Genomic DNA, 20739 nt, shown 5'->3' with positions numbered 1-20739 from the left:
CAGTCCAGACTTTTATACTTCCAAAAAATTAATTTCAGTATCTTTTAATCCTTTCTTTGATGGCTCTGCTACTCTACAGGACTAGAAATAGGCAGCAGCCTCAGTGCTGGAGCAGTTTACTGTAGGAACACCAGAATCAAATGTGCAAGAGGCCAGGAATCACATTTCTCACTGCGTTGTTATGCTCTACCCCACATATGAAACATTCTGGAGTACTTCCTTCTAAAATCTGTTTCATCTATACATGCACATAGGTATGCACACAGAGAGATGGGTAGTATTTAATTTTCATGGAGAAATTTCAAGTAATTTATCACAAATCATACAAAAGCTGGCATGCATTTCACCTCACGTTGCTTTTGCTCCTCTCATCTACTCTCTAGCAGCTTTTCATTTTACTGTTTCAGTTTCTGGTGATTCAAAGCTTAAATTACTTGTGGGGGAAGGCCCACAAGAGGATTAGCTAGATGGGCAGTTCAATGTACCTTCCAGAAACTGGCCTGTGCATCTTCATGCTGGCGATGGTCACCATCCCCAGTGGTCCTGACAGCTTAGAGCACCAAACATAAACAGGCAGCCTTGTGTTGCTAAAGCCAGCCATTTCTGACAGCCTTTACAAGGGCATAAACATCGTCTGCCTACAGCCCCCTTGTATTTGAAACTTATGACAAACATTTTGCTGAAATGTAAATAACTGACATCATGACCACTGAGGGAGGAGGCTGAAAAATCTATCTGAAAATTGCAAGAAGTAAATGTTGCCTAAGCAAACCATGAGCAGTCACCAACAGAGCACTTCTTTCAGATGTCCAAAGTATGAGCGCTTTTTTACCATTGTTATAAGGCTGGATTCATATCTTGCACTTAAAAAAACAACAGCTTTCCTAAGGAAAATATATTATCTTCCCTGAAATCTTTTCTGAGTACTATTTCCAATTAGTAAGAGTAAATATATTGAAACACAGCCTACTGAAATCAGCTACATTCAGATACACGTGAAGACAGCTGATAAATACAAGCACCGTGACTGTGGCCCCATTTGTTAATAAGCCACTTCTTCTATTCATTCCAGTTCCATAGCTCAGTTTTAGTTCTAATGCTTTGATGACCTAATCTGCAGTACTACTTACTGGGATTGCTACAGCACCTATGGAGCACCCAACTTGAGCAGTTGATGTTGGTCTCCCAGCACACCTGAAACACGGGTGAGTACCTAGAGGATATGCCAATGCAAAAGCCCTTCAGCTGACTCTAAGCACCAGCTCCTCCTGCCAAGATCATTTGACTCCAAGTGCACCACCTGCTCCTGTCCAAGAAGGGACATGGAACAAAAGTCTCACCACAGTAATCATGCTGAATGCTCTCGTGTTATGGGAGACGTTCCAAAATGAGAAAAAGCGGGATTCATTCCTATGGAACACAATAGATGAAGACTAACTCCAAGAAGGAACTGTTAGTCTCTAAAGCACCCAAAGGCTGTACTGCCTGGGCCAGGGCCAGCAATCTTTCACACGTGGCTTTGAGATTGGAGTTTGCATAAAGAATAAACAAACTCTTCCTTACCATTCCCAGTACATGCTTTAGCACACTCCATCAATTTCTAATGAAGTGAATATTTTTTCTTCTCTTAAGAAATTTCATGGCACTTCATTTTTTTTATTTACCTTTATCAACAGCAGCTCAGCATTTTATTTCACTAATTGTAAAAGAAATCTTTATTTCCCCGGTGAGACTGTAGGAAGACGTTTTTCCCAGTCCATGTACAATACTGACAAAAGAAAACTTCAATGTTTCAGAGTGTGACTGAAAAGTGTTGGTTTTTTTTAAACCAATTTTATTACACAGTACTTCTGCACAAGTTCGTCTGAGTCTGAAGAATTTCTAGTAAGGGGCGAGGATCTATTGTAGTGAACTCTGTCCTCCCTTAGGGCAATTCTTTATTCAACCCAGGCCATTAGCAAGGGTAAATCAATGTTATCAGCTCACACATACTGACAGCTTGTGTGGTTCCTACTCCCTCATTCCTCCCCCTACATTATGGTATATTTTTGTGCTCTCCAGGGAAATTCAATTAACAGTGTCAGTCTCCTCCTCTCCGTCAATGACTGACACCATCAAGGCTCCGTTCACCACCCACCGACATGTAAGATGTGTCTGCTGATTTCTCAACTCACAAGTTAACAGGAGAATTACTATCCACTTCCATAAATGACTACATACAATCTCTGCCGTAAACACAGCAACAGCTATTGCAATCAATCTTTCTTGACCTTATTGATTAGGACACTCAGATATAATAAGAATTCTCCAGTGATAGAGTAACGATTTGGGGGGTAAAAATCCAAATCAACAACAAAATAATGCATGCCTGTCATCAAATTTATCTTCTATTTCCTGACCACAGGCTCAACAAGCTGTAATGCTACGAACAACTGACGATTAACATTGAGCTGCAATTCATGCCTCATTTAAGTTTTAGGAAACTACCAATAAAAGTCTGTGTACAACACCACTCTCCAGCAATATATACCACCATAAATAGATAAATCTTTCTATATTCCTCACACAACACCATTTCAGTCTGTTGGAATAAATAATAATAGAGATTTTCCATAAGTAACACAAATGCTGCAAAACTCAATGAATTCAATGATATCCTTATTCAAAAATGGTGTTAGGTCAGGTCTGTTCTTTGGGTTAAATCAAGCTGACAATGAATGGCAACTTCTGTGTCACTGTTAGCCTGCCAATAAGCACAGAGATGTCCTATGTACTCTCAACTACCATTCCTCCCATAAATGAAGCACAAGCCATTTAAGCTGCAGGAAGTGAGATGAGCACAGAAAGAGGCAACAAACCAGCCTGGGTTGCAGCAAGATTCAAAATACCTGTAATAAACCACAGCAAAAGCTGCTCTAATCAGTGCAAGAACAGGGATGGCCTAGGAACTAGAAAGCTGAATGTTTTCTGCTGTCTCCTTTGGTTGCACCAAGGGGACAAACAGCACAGGATAAACAAGTGCTTATCCTCAGTTTATCAGCTTTCCTTTATTCACAAATGCAACTCCAGTTATTAACATAGGTCAGCATGTGTTACAGCCAAACTGTGAAATAAACACTACATACTTCATTTTGAAGACATGATTTTGCCACCACGTGCATTATGTTTCTATTGTGGTTTCTATTTTCCAGTGCATGTAAAATAAAGGATTATTTCTCACAACCTCATACAACAAGGTTATACTTCACTATATCCATCACAGAAATCATCAAGTTTTGATCAACTTTCATGCTTTCACAAATATAAAGTCACTTACCTGGTCTCAGAAAATCAGGAGCTGAAAGTCTACTTATTACAGTCTTCTAAAGCATTACAGAATACAAGTGGAAAACAATCCACATCAAACCCATTTGTTTAAATGTTATTTACTTGTGGCAAAAGCATGGACCGATCTCAAGTCACCAACTGATCCCAAATAACCAGACCAAAGATTTCATATAACCAGACTAGAAATCTCAAACAACCCTATTGCTATTTGGACTTAAAAGTCAATATTCACCTTTCTAGTACTGAGGGGAAAACATTTATCTACTGAAAAACAGCATGATCTTGAGGGGAAAAACAAGAGAAAGGAAAAATGCACCATTTTTCACTCCAGAATCTCATTATTTTAAGCATTTAAACAACAATATTTAATTGTTATTATTAGCTTCTATTAACACAGGAAGCATCAACATATAAGAGAGCACTCTATTCATAGCACTGTATCATAGCCTGTTCATTTAGGCAGTTCAGTTCTCTTCAGGAGAACTCTTTTTGGATACACTCTGAAACCTGAAAGCTTCTACTGTAGTATTCAGTATATGTCTGAAACGTTCCCACAGCCAGATGGGTATCTGTTCATAGATTAAAGCTACACAGTAATAGTTACAATACCTCTTTCTCCAGAATGCGAGAGATCTCTCCTAAAGTCCTGTCCAGAGCAGAAACCTTGTTGTTGCCCAGCGAACAGCTATCGTGCATTTGGAGGTGCTTTGAAAGGTCTTTTGCTAATCTCTGTAACCTTCAATATGAAACAGAAAACAGGGCAGTTAAAGCAAAAATGTCACCAAACTGTGTCATCTCATCTTTGTAATTAAATTCCTCTAACTGAATTTCAACAGAACAATGAAAACTGGTGTCAAAATGTTATTATCTATACTGAAATGCAACTAAAACGCACAACACAGAGGCACTGCCAGCTTTGAGCCCCTAAGACCTTCCACTACCTACTCATTCAAAAGACCAGCACTGAAGCAGTGTGTCCAGCACAGCCCTATTATCCTTCCACAGTTTGTCCTGCTAGCTTTGTCATCTTCATTTTTGAGATGCTTTTGTCCTCCTTTTCCTTCTCAGCTCTTTTCCACTCACTCAGCTGAGCAGTTCACTCTTGAGATGAGTAAGGGAAACAGAACAGCAGACTACTTGACTAAATTCTTATAGGCATCATAAAAGAAATTGCTCTTCAGGGTTATTTGAATAAGGGAAAAGTAGTGACTTTGCAGGCTGCCTCAGAAAGGGCATTCCATTAATGAGGGTCAGTAATGAAGCCAAAATGCAGAGGAGGGAGAGATGTAGATACACACAGGTTAGGACTCATTTCAATTTTACACATCTACCTCTGGGCTATTCACCTATGCTCTCTTGCTAGGTGGAGAGAGGAGAAAAGGCAGTTTCAAGGCACCACATGTCTGATCTTAAGGTCTGAAATAAAGCAGCCAAAGCTCACTCGCAGTACATCCTTTGTCCTGAATGCAAACATCAGTAACCAGCTCACATGTAGATTTCCATGTCTGTAGATTCATTAGAGGCTGGTGATAAAAAAAAATGCTAAGCAGGGTCCCCTACAGCAGGGCTGCAAGAAGCACTGAGGAAGCATCATTCAGTACTTCTGTGTATTGGGAATCTTAAGTCTCTTCTGACGAGACAAAATTTATTTCACCAAAGAACAGTTCGTTAATTTCTCAAGCTTTTTGCTTTCAGTTCAGTAACATTAGAGTTACCTCTTACATCCTCATATCATACTGTATGTTGGTCTTCTAACAAGAAAGGTCAAGTATTCTACATGACCACATGAGGAAAAGCAACTAAAAAACAACCTCCTCCTCCTGTGTGAGCCTTGGAGAACTTTATCTAATACTCCTTATGCCATCTTCCTGGTAGCATCACAGAGAAATAAGAATAATTTTACTTAGAACTGTGCTTGAGAAGTAGAAATCTATGCAAGATGACTTCTGCTTGGATACAGAATTCATCGTTCCTATGAAGAAACCGAATACAGAGAACCCTTCGTACATACAGTAGATGAATGTGGCGTGGCATTGACATGGCGACTATGTGGAAATATTGCTGAGTCAAAACCCAAACATTTCAAAACAGTGATTTAATCTTCATTCCGTCCCAGAATTTGTATTCCTCCATGGCTTACTATGCCACACAGGGGACAATAAATAACTGAAAATTTACTGGGTTAAATAAAAGACATAAATGTCTTTTAATCCAAAGTTATTTACATCTCACTAATTAAATTTTTTAGTATTGCTTACAAAGAGATAACTCAGAACGTAGAAGAAATACCAAAAGGGACATAAGGCACTGACTGGTGTTGGAATGATACCATAATGTGAACTTCAGTAAATACAAACACATTATCTGGTCTTTTTGCACCACAAATCAGGAAGTGAGAGATAGACAAATTAGAAGGTTTATACAGCAAATGTGTAAATAAAATTGAAAACAATGCATTGCACAAATTGAGGGTTGGTTTGGTTTTAGTGTGGTCTAAATATTTCTATTAGATTTAAGATATTTTGTAGACTAAAGGATAAAGAGCTGCCAATGTTTATGGGCTGTATTTCATCTGCATACAAAAATCCCTGAAACAGTAACATCAATATATTTCAGCATTTCCACATTTAAACGCGTGATTTCTTGGCTGCATTCTCAATGTATGTACAGAAGGATTACATGCAAGGCAGAGAAGCAGATTCTGGGCAGCTCCTGCACAAGGAAGGGCAGTTATTCCTCCTGGGCAGTCCTGCTGAGGGTCAGATGCCAGCTGGACACACAGCATCAATTCTTGCCCATGCAGCCCACATCTGGAGAGAACTGAGAAAGTCTGTGGGAGTTCCTGCCCCAAACAGAGAGTTATGCTGTATCCTCTTAGAGCAGCATACAGCCCTGCACTATCCTTTGCTACCGCTGCAGTAAAATTAATATACTCCATGTCACACCTGGCACATTCCAATGGCTTGAGGATGTAGTAGAAAACACCACGCTACAAATCAACACTGCTACATACTGAATACCTAAAAAAGCAGCTTCACACAACTTTGGTTTTGGAAATAGAAGCAATCTGAAAACTGCTGACAAACTGCTATGAGGATTATTTGCTAAATTAATTGCAGTCAGACTGATGGAGCAATTCTCTGAAAAGAAAACCTACTGAACATCCAATCATGAAGCTGGTATTTACCCCTGCTTACAATTTAACTGAATTTTGTGTTATTTACACTTCAGTTCTCCTACAGTCTACACAGCTGTCTGAATTTTGCACCAATACTTCCAGTTTCAGAGATTACCGGATATCTTCTCCCTACGAATTACTATCTTGGTATAGTATTTTATAATTGGCCTAATTGGAAACTAGCCTGCTACTCCAAGAACACCTACATGGTACATCTGTCCTGTGAACACACTGACATACCACGCAACTGACTAAGAACGTTATCATTAAAGACATTTAGCTCTGAGTCTCTCCAAGAGTGAACCTCACATTACATTCCCATCCTTCCACTGCTGACACGCAAAGGAAATAACTTTGCCCTTCCTGACTCTCATCTTTTTGTGTTGCAGCTCTCTCAGAACAGCCACTCTCATTTCCATGCTATCTGAAGTTGTAACTTCACACAGTTTGAGAAAGAAGTGAAAAACAAGTGGAAAAAAATTTTATTCATGAGAGGAGGGAGTGGCTAAACTATTAAACCAGGTGTTTCATTTTCATTTACTTATTGTAAAGTTTTCCTGCAATCCTGATAACTCCCTTGAGGCACAGACAATCTTTCATTGCCTTACTTTACTGCATGCATTAGAGGACAACGACCACACTTCCCCACCCTCAGACTGATTTAACACTGAACCACACAGCCTTTGGATTACTAAATAAGCACAAGCAGCACTCTTTTGCAAAAGCTTTTCCCTTCCCTTTACAAAAACATGCTGTGATGGGCACCAAACAGAAAGAGCCACCACCAACTCACATTGAGAGGTGACTTCACGGGTTGGACGCTACATAATCACGTTCAGATCAGCTCCCAGAGAGCCCAAATTAGTACTACAGATACAGAAGTACTGTAGTTCTTGTAGAATGACTCAAGTATCGCTGATGATGACCAACCGGTTAATAACAGATGAGAAAGGCCAGGAAGCAGCAGACCGGCTATTCCCATTTGGGAATGAACACAGTGCTTTCCCTTGAAAGAGCTTTCTGCAAGGAACTGTTCAGAGAGCAAAACAGCCAGCGTGAAATACACTGGATTTGTTTCCTGTCCCCCCTCCTCCCGCCTTGTTTTAGACAGATTCTAAACCCAAAATAATAAACAACCAAATAAGCATCTGTTTCAACCATCTTCTAAAACTGCTTCTAGAAAAGGACACCACTGAGACACCTTGATAATCCCACTCAAACTGGAAAAGGCACACATCCTACGCCTACCAAAGCCAGATAAACATCATCCTCTTTTTGTTATTTGTATTATTTTGTATTATTAAGGTTTACAAAGCATGTGAATAGGTGCTTCCTGAGTGACCGTTAAGAAACCTGCAAATCATAAGCTAAAAAGAATTACTGAAACATCTGCGAGCTGCATTGGGAAATCAGTGTTCTCATAATATTAAGGTGGCTTAATCTGAAAGGTGTTCTAAAAAGGCTTTTTACCTGCCAAAGTCTAATTCTGGGTTCTGTCTTTCTTCTTCAACAACTGCCAACATGACTAACAACTGAAATCAGATAAGAAATTGCATTCCATAAATGGTTTTAGTGTTTATGAAGACAACTGAAGGCAGGGGGGATAATGAAATGTGACACAAGCAAAGAAGCATATAAGTTGTCTTATTATTTCAATCCAAAATTTGCTTCTGTTAAGTGAATAAATGAATCTACCAGTTGTGTCGTGTTTTAAAATGAATTTTTACCTTTTTTTTTTTTCTTTTTCAAATTCCACAGCCCACTGTTATTAAGTACTGCTCTGCTCACTTGTATGTTTCTACCTAAATTTCAATACCTCAAACCTTCCTTCTAAACAAGCAAGATGCACCAGTATTTGTTTTGACACAACATATCTAGCATCCTCAGTTTTTATGCCCTTCATTCTGTGGCGTGACTTCTACTGACTTTGCAGTTCTAAGAGTATGCGTTGGATATCTGTTACAAATCCTGGCATTGGCAGGGACTTGTACTCTCAGCCAGGTACAGCAGCAGTTAATATTAGCTAGAATACAGTGTACTCCTATGAGCCAAACAGTCTAACTATCTCATAGCTTCTCAATGCAGTCATGTTTTAGTGGAGATCTACTACTGTTTGTTTCAACTAATTCTTTTTGCTACTGGTCTGTTAAAAAGAAAAATCCCATTATTTTTTCCTGTATGAATTTGTTTCTCCATGTAAACAGTGTGGGCTGAAAGTCAAGCCTCATAAAATTTCTTGTCCTTTCATCCTAACCTTTATAGAAAGAGATAAAACTATCCTATCAATTCTACTTTATATTACGTATCATGAAAAGTAAACAGATTTCAATGGTGATAAGCTGGGTTTCTGGTCAATTTCTAGACAGCCCTGTTTCTTCTTACAAAGTTAGTTCAGACCCAAGTTCCCTTACCTTGCTACCATTCAGAAGCAGGATATATCTAGCCATGTAATTTTCAAACCCCAGTTTAAAAAGAAATGAACTGCAGAAATGACCACCACATACACTATGGTTGCAGAATACTGCATAGGAACACATGCTCAGAGCTCAAGGCACAGATTAAGTCCTTAGTTGTAACTATATTTCAGATCCCACCGTTCCGATTCTTTAGGTCAGGTCAGACTGATTGTGACACTGGTTCAAATTAAATCAATCAGCTGACTGAAATAATAAAGAAGAAAAATTAAGGCAGCAAAAGCAAGGATCCATCAATGGACTCAAAACCTTCCCACGTTATACCACCTACTCCGTCCATACTGAGATCATGCAGGAAAGCAGATGAGGGTGCTAGTTTATGTTCCAAGAGCAGAGGCAACAGAGGAAGGAAAGAAGAAATTTGATGAAATTCTGCCTGAGAGCACACTAGTATTCATTAGGAGAAATTAAAACTGAGAAATTCAGGGTCAGAAAATAGAGATAACAAAAATATTAAAAAAAAACCATCATATCTGCTTGAGTTTCTGTTGCTCTGCAATTGAGACAACCGACCAACGTGCATCACTGACGACAATCAGAAAGAAACTAACACGGAAAATCTCATCACTACTTTCAGTTGCTTAACCAATCCACATTTCTGCTGACCACTAGACCCTCATTTTGTATTTTCTGGTAGCAGAGAAAAGCAAAACACAGAAGCTACAAATCTACAAATCCTAACCTGCCGTGACATTCATCTTGAAAACTGAAGTGCTGATAATTGAAAAACGAAGCCAACAGAACCTGCTTCCCCTGTGTGTTTATGCAGGTGTGCCATCTGGTGGAGATGTTTCATTTTCCTATGTCAAACCTCAGTGATGGATTTCTATTATTTTAAAACACATACTGAGATTCAGTGGCAGGTTTTCAAACTATTGAAAAGACTATGTGAAAGATACTGCCTACAGATTAGCTATACAAACAACCAAGGAAGCCCAACAGCAAGGTTATGAACACCTCAAACAATAGTTAGTTCTAAAAAAAGCCCTACTACCTGTATCAGCAATTTATGAATGATGGAAGCAACCACAAAATGTATGGTACAAGTCATAGCTAAAAACAAATAACCCCAACTGGGAAACTTAGATGTAATTTTAAGATTGAGGAATTTGAATCCAGCTGTTGAGATGTTAACAAGTCTCTTGACTGACCTTCAGCAGACTTCTAAAGAACACCTCTAGGAGTTCTATACCACCCTCCTTCTACCCTAGCAAAGAACTGTACATGGATGCCTGAAAAAAACTAAGAATGGGGCAAGCGTATATAATCTTCTCTCTACTAAGCCCCCTCTTGCCTGTTTTCATCTTAGGAATCTTGTGAGATGGATTTTATTTCCTTGTACTACTGTGCATGCAAGATAACCTTCTAGCACAACTCTGTCAGTGAGTTCCATCCAACTCATTACATACAGCACTAAGAACCACTGATCTTCATTCCGTGCTCCCTCATTCTGGCCCTAGGGAGGACAGCACATGATCAATCACCATCCACCTTTTCCACACTATTTATGACCTTGTACATCTCTGACAAAGCTCCTGTGGAACTTCCTCCCACCATCACATTTTTCTCCAGAATGAGAAGTATCAGCTTAGTCCTTAATAAGAAGCTACATCAGAAGTTATTATGCAGTTTCCTTTATTGCACTCTGTAAATCTTTAACAATTCTAGAATCATTTTTTTTGGATGAAGAACTAGAAACACACATAGCATTCAAAAGACACAGATGACCCAGACAGCAGTACATAATGCTATTCTTTGTCCTGCTTTTGTTTCTAAACAGTTTTAACAACAGATTTGCTTTAGCTGCTCTTAGTGCTCTTACACCTGAGCTGATACTTTCTTGGAACTATCACTTATGTAAGTTCGAAGCCCATTAGCTCAAACATGAAGATAACATTGCATTCCACCTCCTCTTGAAATCTGTGGAGCAATTAATATACACTGAATCTCACCTGACACTTTACTGCTTTGTCACTGTCTCTCAAAAAATATCATTCAGTATATCAGCTCTTATCCCTACTGCTCTGAATATCTTTGTATGTTGGTCAAAACTTTGCCACTTCACTCCTTGTCCTCTGCTGCAAATCACAAGTGATTACATCATAGAACTCTACCAATACCTTCCCATTTGGCAAGGACTGGCCACTGCTCCACTTTTCAGTTTTTAATCTGGTTCCCACTTATGTTACAGCTATATGGATTCCTTTCAAATTTCTGGTGAGAGATCTTGTCAAAAACATTTTAGAACTGAAACATCCTACGTCACACAACAAGCAGTTTCAATGGGAGCAGACAGAAAAAGCTGATCAATTTTCAATTTCAAACAAAGAAGGAAAGATTTATCTGTAATAATTGCTTCTTTTAATCTTACCATCCACTCCTTTCAACTGTGCCTTGACCCAGACAATAAAAGCCCAATGCCAGATTAAGACATCTGTGCATTAAAATATATGCAGCATCTCTCCACAAACCTTTCTTTCTGATCAAAGGGAAGCAACACATACACTTATCGGTCCTTTAATACCAGAATTCTCACAACCAATCTTGAAGTACAAAGCTGGAACCTTCTTGCTCCCAGGTAAGAAACAGATAAGCTTACATTCTCTTTTTATTGCATCTTATGTGGTTTAAGAGATACAATGGTTTCAGAAAGAAAAAGAAAAAAAAAAAAGGGCATTTGTAAGGTCTGACCTTTTGTATAAGGAACTGATCTGTAATTCAAGATGACAGCACACCCTGCACTGAGCAGAAACCTTACCAACCTTACCACACCTGCTCCACTGGAAATTTCAGAAGCATTTCTGCTACAGAAAGAAGAAATTCTAAAATACAGTTAAATGCTTACTTGGCTTTAAATGGGGAATCAGAGATGGTGTTTTTTGCTTCCATCAAACTCTCATATTCCTTCGCCCTGCAGGAAAAGATATTAATCGTTTAATCAATTGTTGTCTTAAGCACACAGTATGCAATACCAGCAAGATCATTCTAACCTTAGTATTTTTTTTCAGGTTCACAGCAAGTTATGACATTTTTGACAACTCAGCTTTGTCACAATCCATTCAGATGTTTAACTACTGGCCACTAATACTTCATTATTACTATTATTACTTTAGTATAACATCAGTACACAAATGGTGGATTTAACTGACTTTCAGAACAGTGACAAATGTTACAAGCAATGCATACGATAACAAGAAAAGAACTATAGAGGCATATCTCACTGCAGAATTACCTTGATGAAAACATTAGAAATTTAGACAGGTGGTGCATACCACGAGAGTACAACGCTGACATAAGAATTTTGCTTATTTACAAATAAAGGAGTACTTTTAATGAAACTAATATCCATTTCGTGACATTGTGAATCCTGCTAAGCACACAGCACAGAATGTAAATACTTCCACCAACAGCTGTTGGAAATAAAAGTAGGACCTCTAAACACATACCTGTTTAGATTTCGATCATGGATTCTAATGGGAAATGTTTTTTACTGTAAAAAAGAGTTCAGTAAAGCTTCAATTCCTACCAACTCCAAAGCCACAATTACTGTCTTACTACTTCATTCACTATCTTAATAGGTCTTCTCTCATATCTTCCCAAACAACCCCATTCTTCTAAACTTCATGACAGCTTTTTTTCTTAATTATTACTCTCAGTCCTTTCCTGCATTCTACCCAAGGTGCTCTGAGCTAGATGAGACAATGCTCTAAGTAATTAAACATAAAATCAACATACACAGCAATGTGAAATTCTGATTGTAAATACAACTGTTAAAGGTCTTTACTAATCTGTAAGTAACACTCCTTTCTAGAGTTTGGATATTCCTGTTTGAAGTCTGAAAGTCTCATAAACAGTTCGTTATTTCTCTCAAATTTATCTCCTCCACATTTCCCTATGCTTTCTCTTCACCCAAATGGATCACATTTTCCAAAGCTCTAAGATTAACCTAAACAACTTGTGCAACATACAAATACTGTTACATCAGTACCAGTTCTGATTTGTGGATCATTAATAAAGCTATTAATCACAACTGAATTTAGTATTAAACATGAAGGTGAGATTCCCTTATTAACCTTTTGCCTTCTTCCCTGTCTCTTAGCCAGAAACAACATATTTTAGCTTTGAGTTTTGTACAGATGAGTCAGTCAAACATGAATAATCACCTGAAATATCCATTACTAAATGAACATGACTGGAGCACCTTCAATCCATTGCAAAGCACATCCCAAATGTGTGTACTTCCTCCTTGGTGAGCACAGCCCTGTTGCTGGAGGTTAGCTTTCATCAGGCCTGTTTGCCATGTGGGCACTGAAATATTCTCACAGCAGCACACCCGAGTTGAATGGAGATAATTCATTTAGCCATATATCACATGTTACTACAGCACCAGTTTAACAGTGAAGGGTTATAAATATTATTAATAAGACTAACAAAACTTCTCAACATATCTAATAACCCACTGATCACAATTTGTCCCCTCATTCACCTTTGCCCCTCGTAGCTTTCATATTGTTATGTTGATTTAGGAGCAAGGAGCTCGGGAGAGCAGCAGGAACCTATTCTAATGCAGTTACTTATTTCTTTCCCTTTAAAATATCACAGCTTCCTAGAAACTGAAATGAATGTATGAATGTGTAAATTCAAGTATTCATATAGAGGACAGTTTAGTACCATCATTTCTTATATTTCAGAGAAGAAGAACAGTAGCAAATATGCGCTAAAATGCAGCTCATGGATTACTGCTCTCAATAAATTAATTACTGGAGACTTCCAGTTTTGCGCTGAATTTGTGCTGTAAATCCCAACTATGAGGTGGTATCACTGTCCAGATTGTTGGGAAGAAACATAGCAGACAGAGCCCAAGTATTTCACTTAGCATTTCATGTCATAATTCCAAGGTTGTTACTTTAATTGCTTTAACAATCATAGGACATTCCAAGATAGCACAAGCCCAAAGAGACTGAGTCCAACTCCTGTCTCCAGCATAGGACCACACAAAATTCCAGCTGTATATTTAAACCCTGACAGCCTCAGGACAGCAACCTCAACAAAACATTTAATCACCCCTTTTTCTTTAATTTAACTCAACTGGAAATGCACACTTCAGACTGTTTTGTCTTTCCATTCTAACTCCTCCTAGATTTTGAAACTTCCACTATTTCTCATTCGTACATCACTTCTGTAAAACGATGCTCCCATTATATATTAATATATTCATACATATATACATTATATAATGTATACAATATTATATATACATATATATGTAATATATTCATGTGTGTGTATATATATACACACACATCTTAAGGGTAATATATGAATATTATATATTTAATTATATTACCCTTATATATATATACATATATATATAACCCTTAAGATGGTAATATATGAACATTACATATATTATATAATATATGAAATTTATATTAAATATATAATATTCATATATTACCCTTAAGACTAAATTCAGCAGCAGGAGCTCTTGAGACAGGCTTAATATTGGACCCAGCAACTGCAATAATTCAACAGGTAACATGAGTAAAAATCTATTCTGACCAATCAGAAGCGTAGTAGAACAGGTTACCCAGTTTCATCAATGTCTTCCTATGTAATGTTTAGACAGTGGACTTGCTCATCCATGGAACAAGAAGGAATGATTTTTATATAGACATAGACAGTCTTCTTGAAGACTAACGTGCTATTATTATTATTAACAGTTTTAAGCTAATACAAAATCTCATTTTCACTGTGAATGCAAAAATGTAGCCAGCTGTTCTAATTTGCAGTCCTTTAATTAAAAAGAAGGCAAAGAAAACAGTTTATTTCACTAGCTGAAAAGTATTTTTAAGAGATAAACATAGAAATATATTATAACATTAAGCATTAGCTTCAGCCAGGATGTATTCAGCTATCAAGACTGACGCTGCGGTTCATGACACAATGCCATCTTGCATATCTCACCAATTTGGAGATGTCACTTTTCCAGCTAATAACAAATGGCGAGTTTAACAACTCACTTTCCATTTTGAGATATTTTAATCTTTCTTTCTGTTGTGACAGGCAACAACAAAAAAAAAGATTAAATTTAGTCAGGAGATTTGACACCACAGAGGGCTGACTTCTATTTGTTGATTACTATTGATTTTCTTTGATACTTCATTTAAAAATCAATAGCCCGAAAGAAAAATAGGCAAGGTTTACACAAATTTAAACATGCTATTGTATGCTGGAAAAGGCTACAGTTTTGGCAGGGCACTGGCATCCAATTATGAGAAAAGCTCTTAACAGGTGAAACCAAGGGCTCCAGATCGATATTCAGTTTTCTTTCTCAATCAGAGAAAGTGGCCATAAATTAGGCTCATCAGTATTATTTTCAGGACACACTCAAAGCAAATAATTTAGATTTGGTTTCAGCCTTCCGTGGCACTCATATACTAAAATACTAAAAGGACAAAAAGTAAAGTTCAGAACAAAACTGAAAACAAGCAAGCAAACTAAAAACAACCCCAAACAAACACAGCCTGTCCTACCTGGAGTTCATCCGTGCTTTTAACTTTTTGGCTTTCTTCTTAGTTTTTTGCTTCTCCTCTCCATCTTTTAATGGCTCCACAGGAACAGAAGTCTCAACCACAATATCCACAATGTACTTTTTTAATGACAGGTGTTCCTGCAGAAAATATTGGAATAATATTTCATCTTACAGATTATCTTCCTAGAAAACCACAGTGGAAAATATTCTAAAAAATGCAAAGAAAATGAATAAAAATTTTTAAAACAAATGTTATTTAAATATCAGCTGCATTCCCTCTATTTATATTATAGAAGAATAACATGAGTAAATACACTTGAGAAAATTACTAGCTAGCCACAAAGAAAATGGTGGTGCTTATGTTGGAAATTAGTACTTCATAGCTGAGAATTTGCTTTACCAAATACTGCTATTGTGCTCTATCTGTTGAAGTTTCCATCAAAATAAATGGGAGTCATTCCTATTGGATTAACCTATGTATTTTACAGCACGATTGAAGTTGTAACTATCAGTTAACTAAAAGTGCCTTTCACTTACTGAAAAGTGAAAGTAACAGGCAAAGTAAATGTGAAGCTTTCATTCAAAGGAAAAATCTCTATTGCTACGAAAAATCCCACATGCTTAAGAGGTCACTAAAGGTTTTAGACAGCTAAAAAAACCTCATCCTGCTAACAGTAAGAGACAAGATGCTGTGTGCTCATTACTAATGTGCATTCTGACACAAAGTTAGACAACTCAAGACCAGATGAAGTTGTTAGATATTCTTTTTAGATCCAAGTATCCAAGAGCACTCATTGTGTGGGTTAGAATAGAGTATCCTTTTTCTATTATTATTTTTTCCTTCCAGCAGCTTGTGTGCCTCAGTCCTGGTACTCATTTTTTCCTATTCTACTTTTGTTCCTTTCCTGTAACACAGTTCAGGAAACACAAAGGATTCAACCACCAGAAAACAGATTATCTCACACCAGAGACTGTGCATCATGGCTATTATGAAAAGAAATGGAAGAATTATTAGAAATAGCAAAGGAGAACAAGTAACTCTTTCAAGTGTTGTTCCTCATGCTCATGTGAACTCCCATTCAACATGTCCTTCCTTCTCCAAGTTCCTTTTACAGATATATGAAACCAATGCCCAGCTCTATCAATGTAATTCACTGCATTTAATGAAATACCATTATTTTTCCTCTCATCAACAGATTTACACTAAAATAAAGTATAAGTAAAAACTCAGTTGTCCACAGAAGATAAGTTTTAATTACAGTCCAGGTTTTACATAGCGACATTCAAGAAAAACCCATGTCACCACAGCATGTCATTTTAAAGACATTTTCTGTTTTGAGATTTTGAAGATGTTACTAAAAAACCCGTTTCCTCCCATACTAGATCAACCATAATGCAGTTAAATATTTATTTTAAATGCATATTTTGATCACTTAGAGGTGAATAACTTCAAAGGTTATTCCCTTGAAACTGTCCATAATTTGCACAGACACACCACCCAAGATAGAATATGGGAATGCCTGCTGTGCACAGTACTTTGCTCAGTTCTCTCAAGCCACAAATTTCTATCATTTTTTACAATTAACAATAAGCAAGGAGTTTAATGCCAATTATCAGAACACACTTGCTATGTTTTCAATAAAGGGAGGCTTATGTTTGTTTTCTAATAGAATACTGAACACATTATGAAGTGCAAGTCACCAGTGCTTATTAGGATGACTTATCCGTTGTAATGATTAATGCCATGAGAAGCTGTTATTCCTCTTCATTTATTATGCATTTTTTAAACTCTACGAAAAAGGTGAAATGTAACAAATCTAAAAACAATATTTTGCAGAAAACCTGTATTTTCTCCTGCTCATTCTTGCAGGGATTCAGGAAGATACCTCTTGAAAACAAAATGAACCTTGGAGAAACTTCCTGCAAAGAGACCATTTGGTGTTTGTCAAGTATTAGAACACAATATAACCTAGCAATGCACACTCGGTCAAAATGGTAATTGAAATTTCTATCTTGAATCATCCCAATGTAAAGTGAATGCTGAGTTAATATCACACTTAAGACAGAAGACACAAAAATCTAAGCAATTTCTGAAAGTCCCATATTTTAATAGGGATTATCTGTTTGGATTGGTACACACACACCTAAAATAGTGCCCTTTGCACTGCTATTTCCCATTAGTTTACATACATCACATCCTATGAGTGATATGAAGACATGAGAAAAAGTATCAGGGACTACAAAAAATAAAATAAATTCCAATAGTAGTCCTTGATAAATGTTCTACATCCTTAATCAACAAGGAAACTTTCTTTTTCTTCCATTAGACTTTCAAACTACTTGCTATATCCTTCAAAGTAACAGCAAGAGAAAAAGGAAGTAAGGTGCCCTTCGAAATGGACACCATATTAGAAATGGGGCACATCATCTTCATTCAGGCGCAGTCAACCCACCATCCTCATGCTACAGAAGGTGAACAGCAAAGCCTGCACCCAACTTTGGACAGGTAGCAATGAGAAGAGGGATAAAGAATGGTGCACCCCCTGCAGACATTCAGCTCTGTTCCCCAGTTTGCTCTGGGGCTTAAAAGAAGACTTAACAGGAACTGCAGGGTTCAACAAGCACATTCATTTGTCAGCCTGTGGGGGCCAGAACAGGTCCGGCTGTCAATGGTGTGAAGGATGGCTCCAGTTTCGTTCAGGTGAACTCAAGCACTTCCGCAAGGATATTTCTCAGAGTTCTCAGCTTTCAAGTGTGGCAGTTGGGACTAGTATCAGACTTCATGCAAGTAAGACCAGAGTATTAACATCTTGTGTCACAAAACCCATCACTTTCTGAACACACAGATCAAAGAGTGGGACCATCACTGCAGGCAGATCACTGCTTATCACAATAACTAAAAGCTCGGTATCCAGTGACCAACCCAAAACCCAAAGGCTTTTAATCCACTGAGCCACGCTGAAGGACTCTGTCCGATCCTTCAAATAATTAAGTTCCTCAGTAATTTTACTCACACAACCATTGGTTAGAGTTACCAAAAAAGTAATTGCTCTAAGTGTATCAAAAGTGAGTCAAGCCAACATGCTGCCTAAACAGTGAACTTATTTCATCTCCTGAATGCTTTAAACAACAATTTCATCACTGAATTTCATTCTCCCACCCCCCCCATTTCCAGTAAAGGCAATGCAGAGTAACTGGGTAATCCATTCACTTCTACCTGAAAGCCTTATTAAATTTTTTAAAACTATTGCTATACAAGTCAACACTAAACACATTAAGACTAATTTTCCCTCTCCATAGATGCAATCTGGGGTTTGGTTTCATGGCAGAGTGAAGACATTACTGACCTAATTCTGCAATATACTGAGCATGTTCTGACAGGGAATTACACACACCCTCAGAGCTCTGATGGTTTACTGGTATCTAGAGACTTAAGCCACTATAATTGCAAAGCATTAAGTAAAGGCAATACTCTAGTGAAAACCTGTACTCTTACCTACCAAAAATGTTATTTTCATTGTGATTTCTCAGTTTCTACACCAGGAACCTCAATTCTAGTTGTGCAGACTCTCAAAAGCTTAGTTTTTAAACCGTGATGCAAAATACAGGACTAAGTCAGCAAAAATATTAACACTTTTTTTTAAACCCAGGATTACAATAAAGCCAGCTGTGATGGTCATTAAGCATCAGATTCCTTTTTCATTCTTTGTAACTTGTGCTCTAATTAGCTCAATTAACATCATTTATATGGAACAACAAGGTATCACCTCATGAAAGCGTCAGAACCTATGCCACAAAGAGCAGTTCTGCTGTACACTGTGATGTACAGCTGCAAAATAGGAAGACAGGAACTGAATGTAGATATATTTCTTCATGGTCATCTGTATACATTCCTCTATGCGTTCCTGTATGGCAGTAACTCAATAATGCAGTAGGAGAGAAATACTCCTGATATTTCCCTCCAGTGTTATTTACATGCATCCATCTCAATAAAAGCTTATTTAAAAAAATCCCAGGGTATACAGCACCTATTTCTCAGGGGGAGAATGTCTGTAGCTAAGAAAGCATATGAAATACAATATAGTTAATATAAACAACTTGATATTTAATGGCATCCTGTATATACACGACATCATTTAAGAATGTCATCTTAAACTTGAGTTTTTCACAGACCTCTGGTATTTTTAATGTGACACTGAAGACCATTTAAAAACAAACAAAAGAATTTCCTGTACAAGCATCACTACTTCATTTAGAAGGAAGGTGACAAAGTGACATTACATATGCATGTACAACTGCAGCCTCAACACAGATGATAAAATAAGATTATTTACAAAAGGAGTCTTTGTTTTTCCTCTTTTTCCTGTGTTTCAGCTATTTTGATTTCTGCTCCCTGACAATCCTGACACTTTCCAAATGCAACAGATGGACCTCAGCTACCAATGAGCTGCCAAAACCTGTGTTGCTAAAACTCATAAGGTCACCCATGAAGTCAGATTCCTGCTGGCTATTGCTCTGCCCCATTCAACTGCCTGAAACAGAGAAAACTACCCAGTTCTCTTTTCTATCTTGAAGTTAGTTTCAGTTCACAAAGCACTACTTATAACCAAGTTTTCCTCTATACCCCAAATTAAGTCTCTTTATCTTGTATGATATGACTGTATCACAAGGATTACATCAATATTATCTGAAATCAACTAAATTTTTCAGATTCTAAAATAACAGAAAATGTTGCAGTTGCTTTTAACTATGTACTGAATCTACAAAACATAGAGAGGTGACAGAGCTGAGTGCAGCTACACTCGAAACCTTATCAGGGAAACCACACCATAAATGGGATTTGGAGCTTTGATGGCATAGAGAAAATACAGCAGCTAGGGAAGAAACTTCCTGATTTCTTCTTCATGCAATTCCCATTCACATAGCCAATACTTCCACCCATGTCCTTATTACAGCAGCAACACCCACACAGCTGATCTTGGCAGAAGAAATGTCATACATACAATTATTTGTCAAATTCCAGAATAGCATCACAGAAATTTTCAGTAACCATCTCCTCTCATGTCCCCATATTCATCTACGTCCAGTTTGTTTCACCTACTGACTGCAAACCCTCTTGCGATGTGACCATTTTGCTTTGTGGCTGCACAAAACATGCCATGTCCAAGTGCTAACCTGAAGCTGTATGCCTTGATTTATAATTTAACTTCAGGTGCATAAGCTCT

At 37.6% G+C, this 20739-nt stretch overlaps 1 protein-coding gene across 8 annotated transcripts in view; it reads right to left on the bottom strand.

The window, feature by feature from the left end:
• Window positions 1-20739, bottom strand: part of SCAPER (S-phase cyclin A associated protein in the ER) — a 131761-nt gene that overhangs the window by 59208 nt on the left and 51814 nt on the right. For all 8 annotated transcript variants that reach the window (XM_015872636.2, XM_032446772.1, XM_032446773.1 and 5 more), the window contains exons 21-23: window positions 15516-15652; window positions 11825-11890; window positions 3937-4063 (exon numbers count right to left, since the gene is read on the bottom strand). In XM_015872636.2, coding sequence (XP_015728122.1) covers window positions 3937-4063; window positions 11825-11890; window positions 15516-15652 — 330 coding nt within the window. The remainder of the gene's footprint in view (window positions 1-3936; window positions 4064-11824; window positions 11891-15515; window positions 15653-20739) is intronic.

Source organism: Coturnix japonica, chromosome 10 (genome assembly GCF_001577835.2).
Source record: "Coturnix japonica isolate 7356 chromosome 10, Coturnix japonica 2.1, whole genome shotgun sequence".
Lineage (NCBI taxonomy): Eukaryota > Metazoa > Chordata > Aves > Galliformes > Phasianidae > Coturnix > Coturnix japonica.
This window is presented reverse-complemented; position numbering and strand designations above follow the sequence as displayed.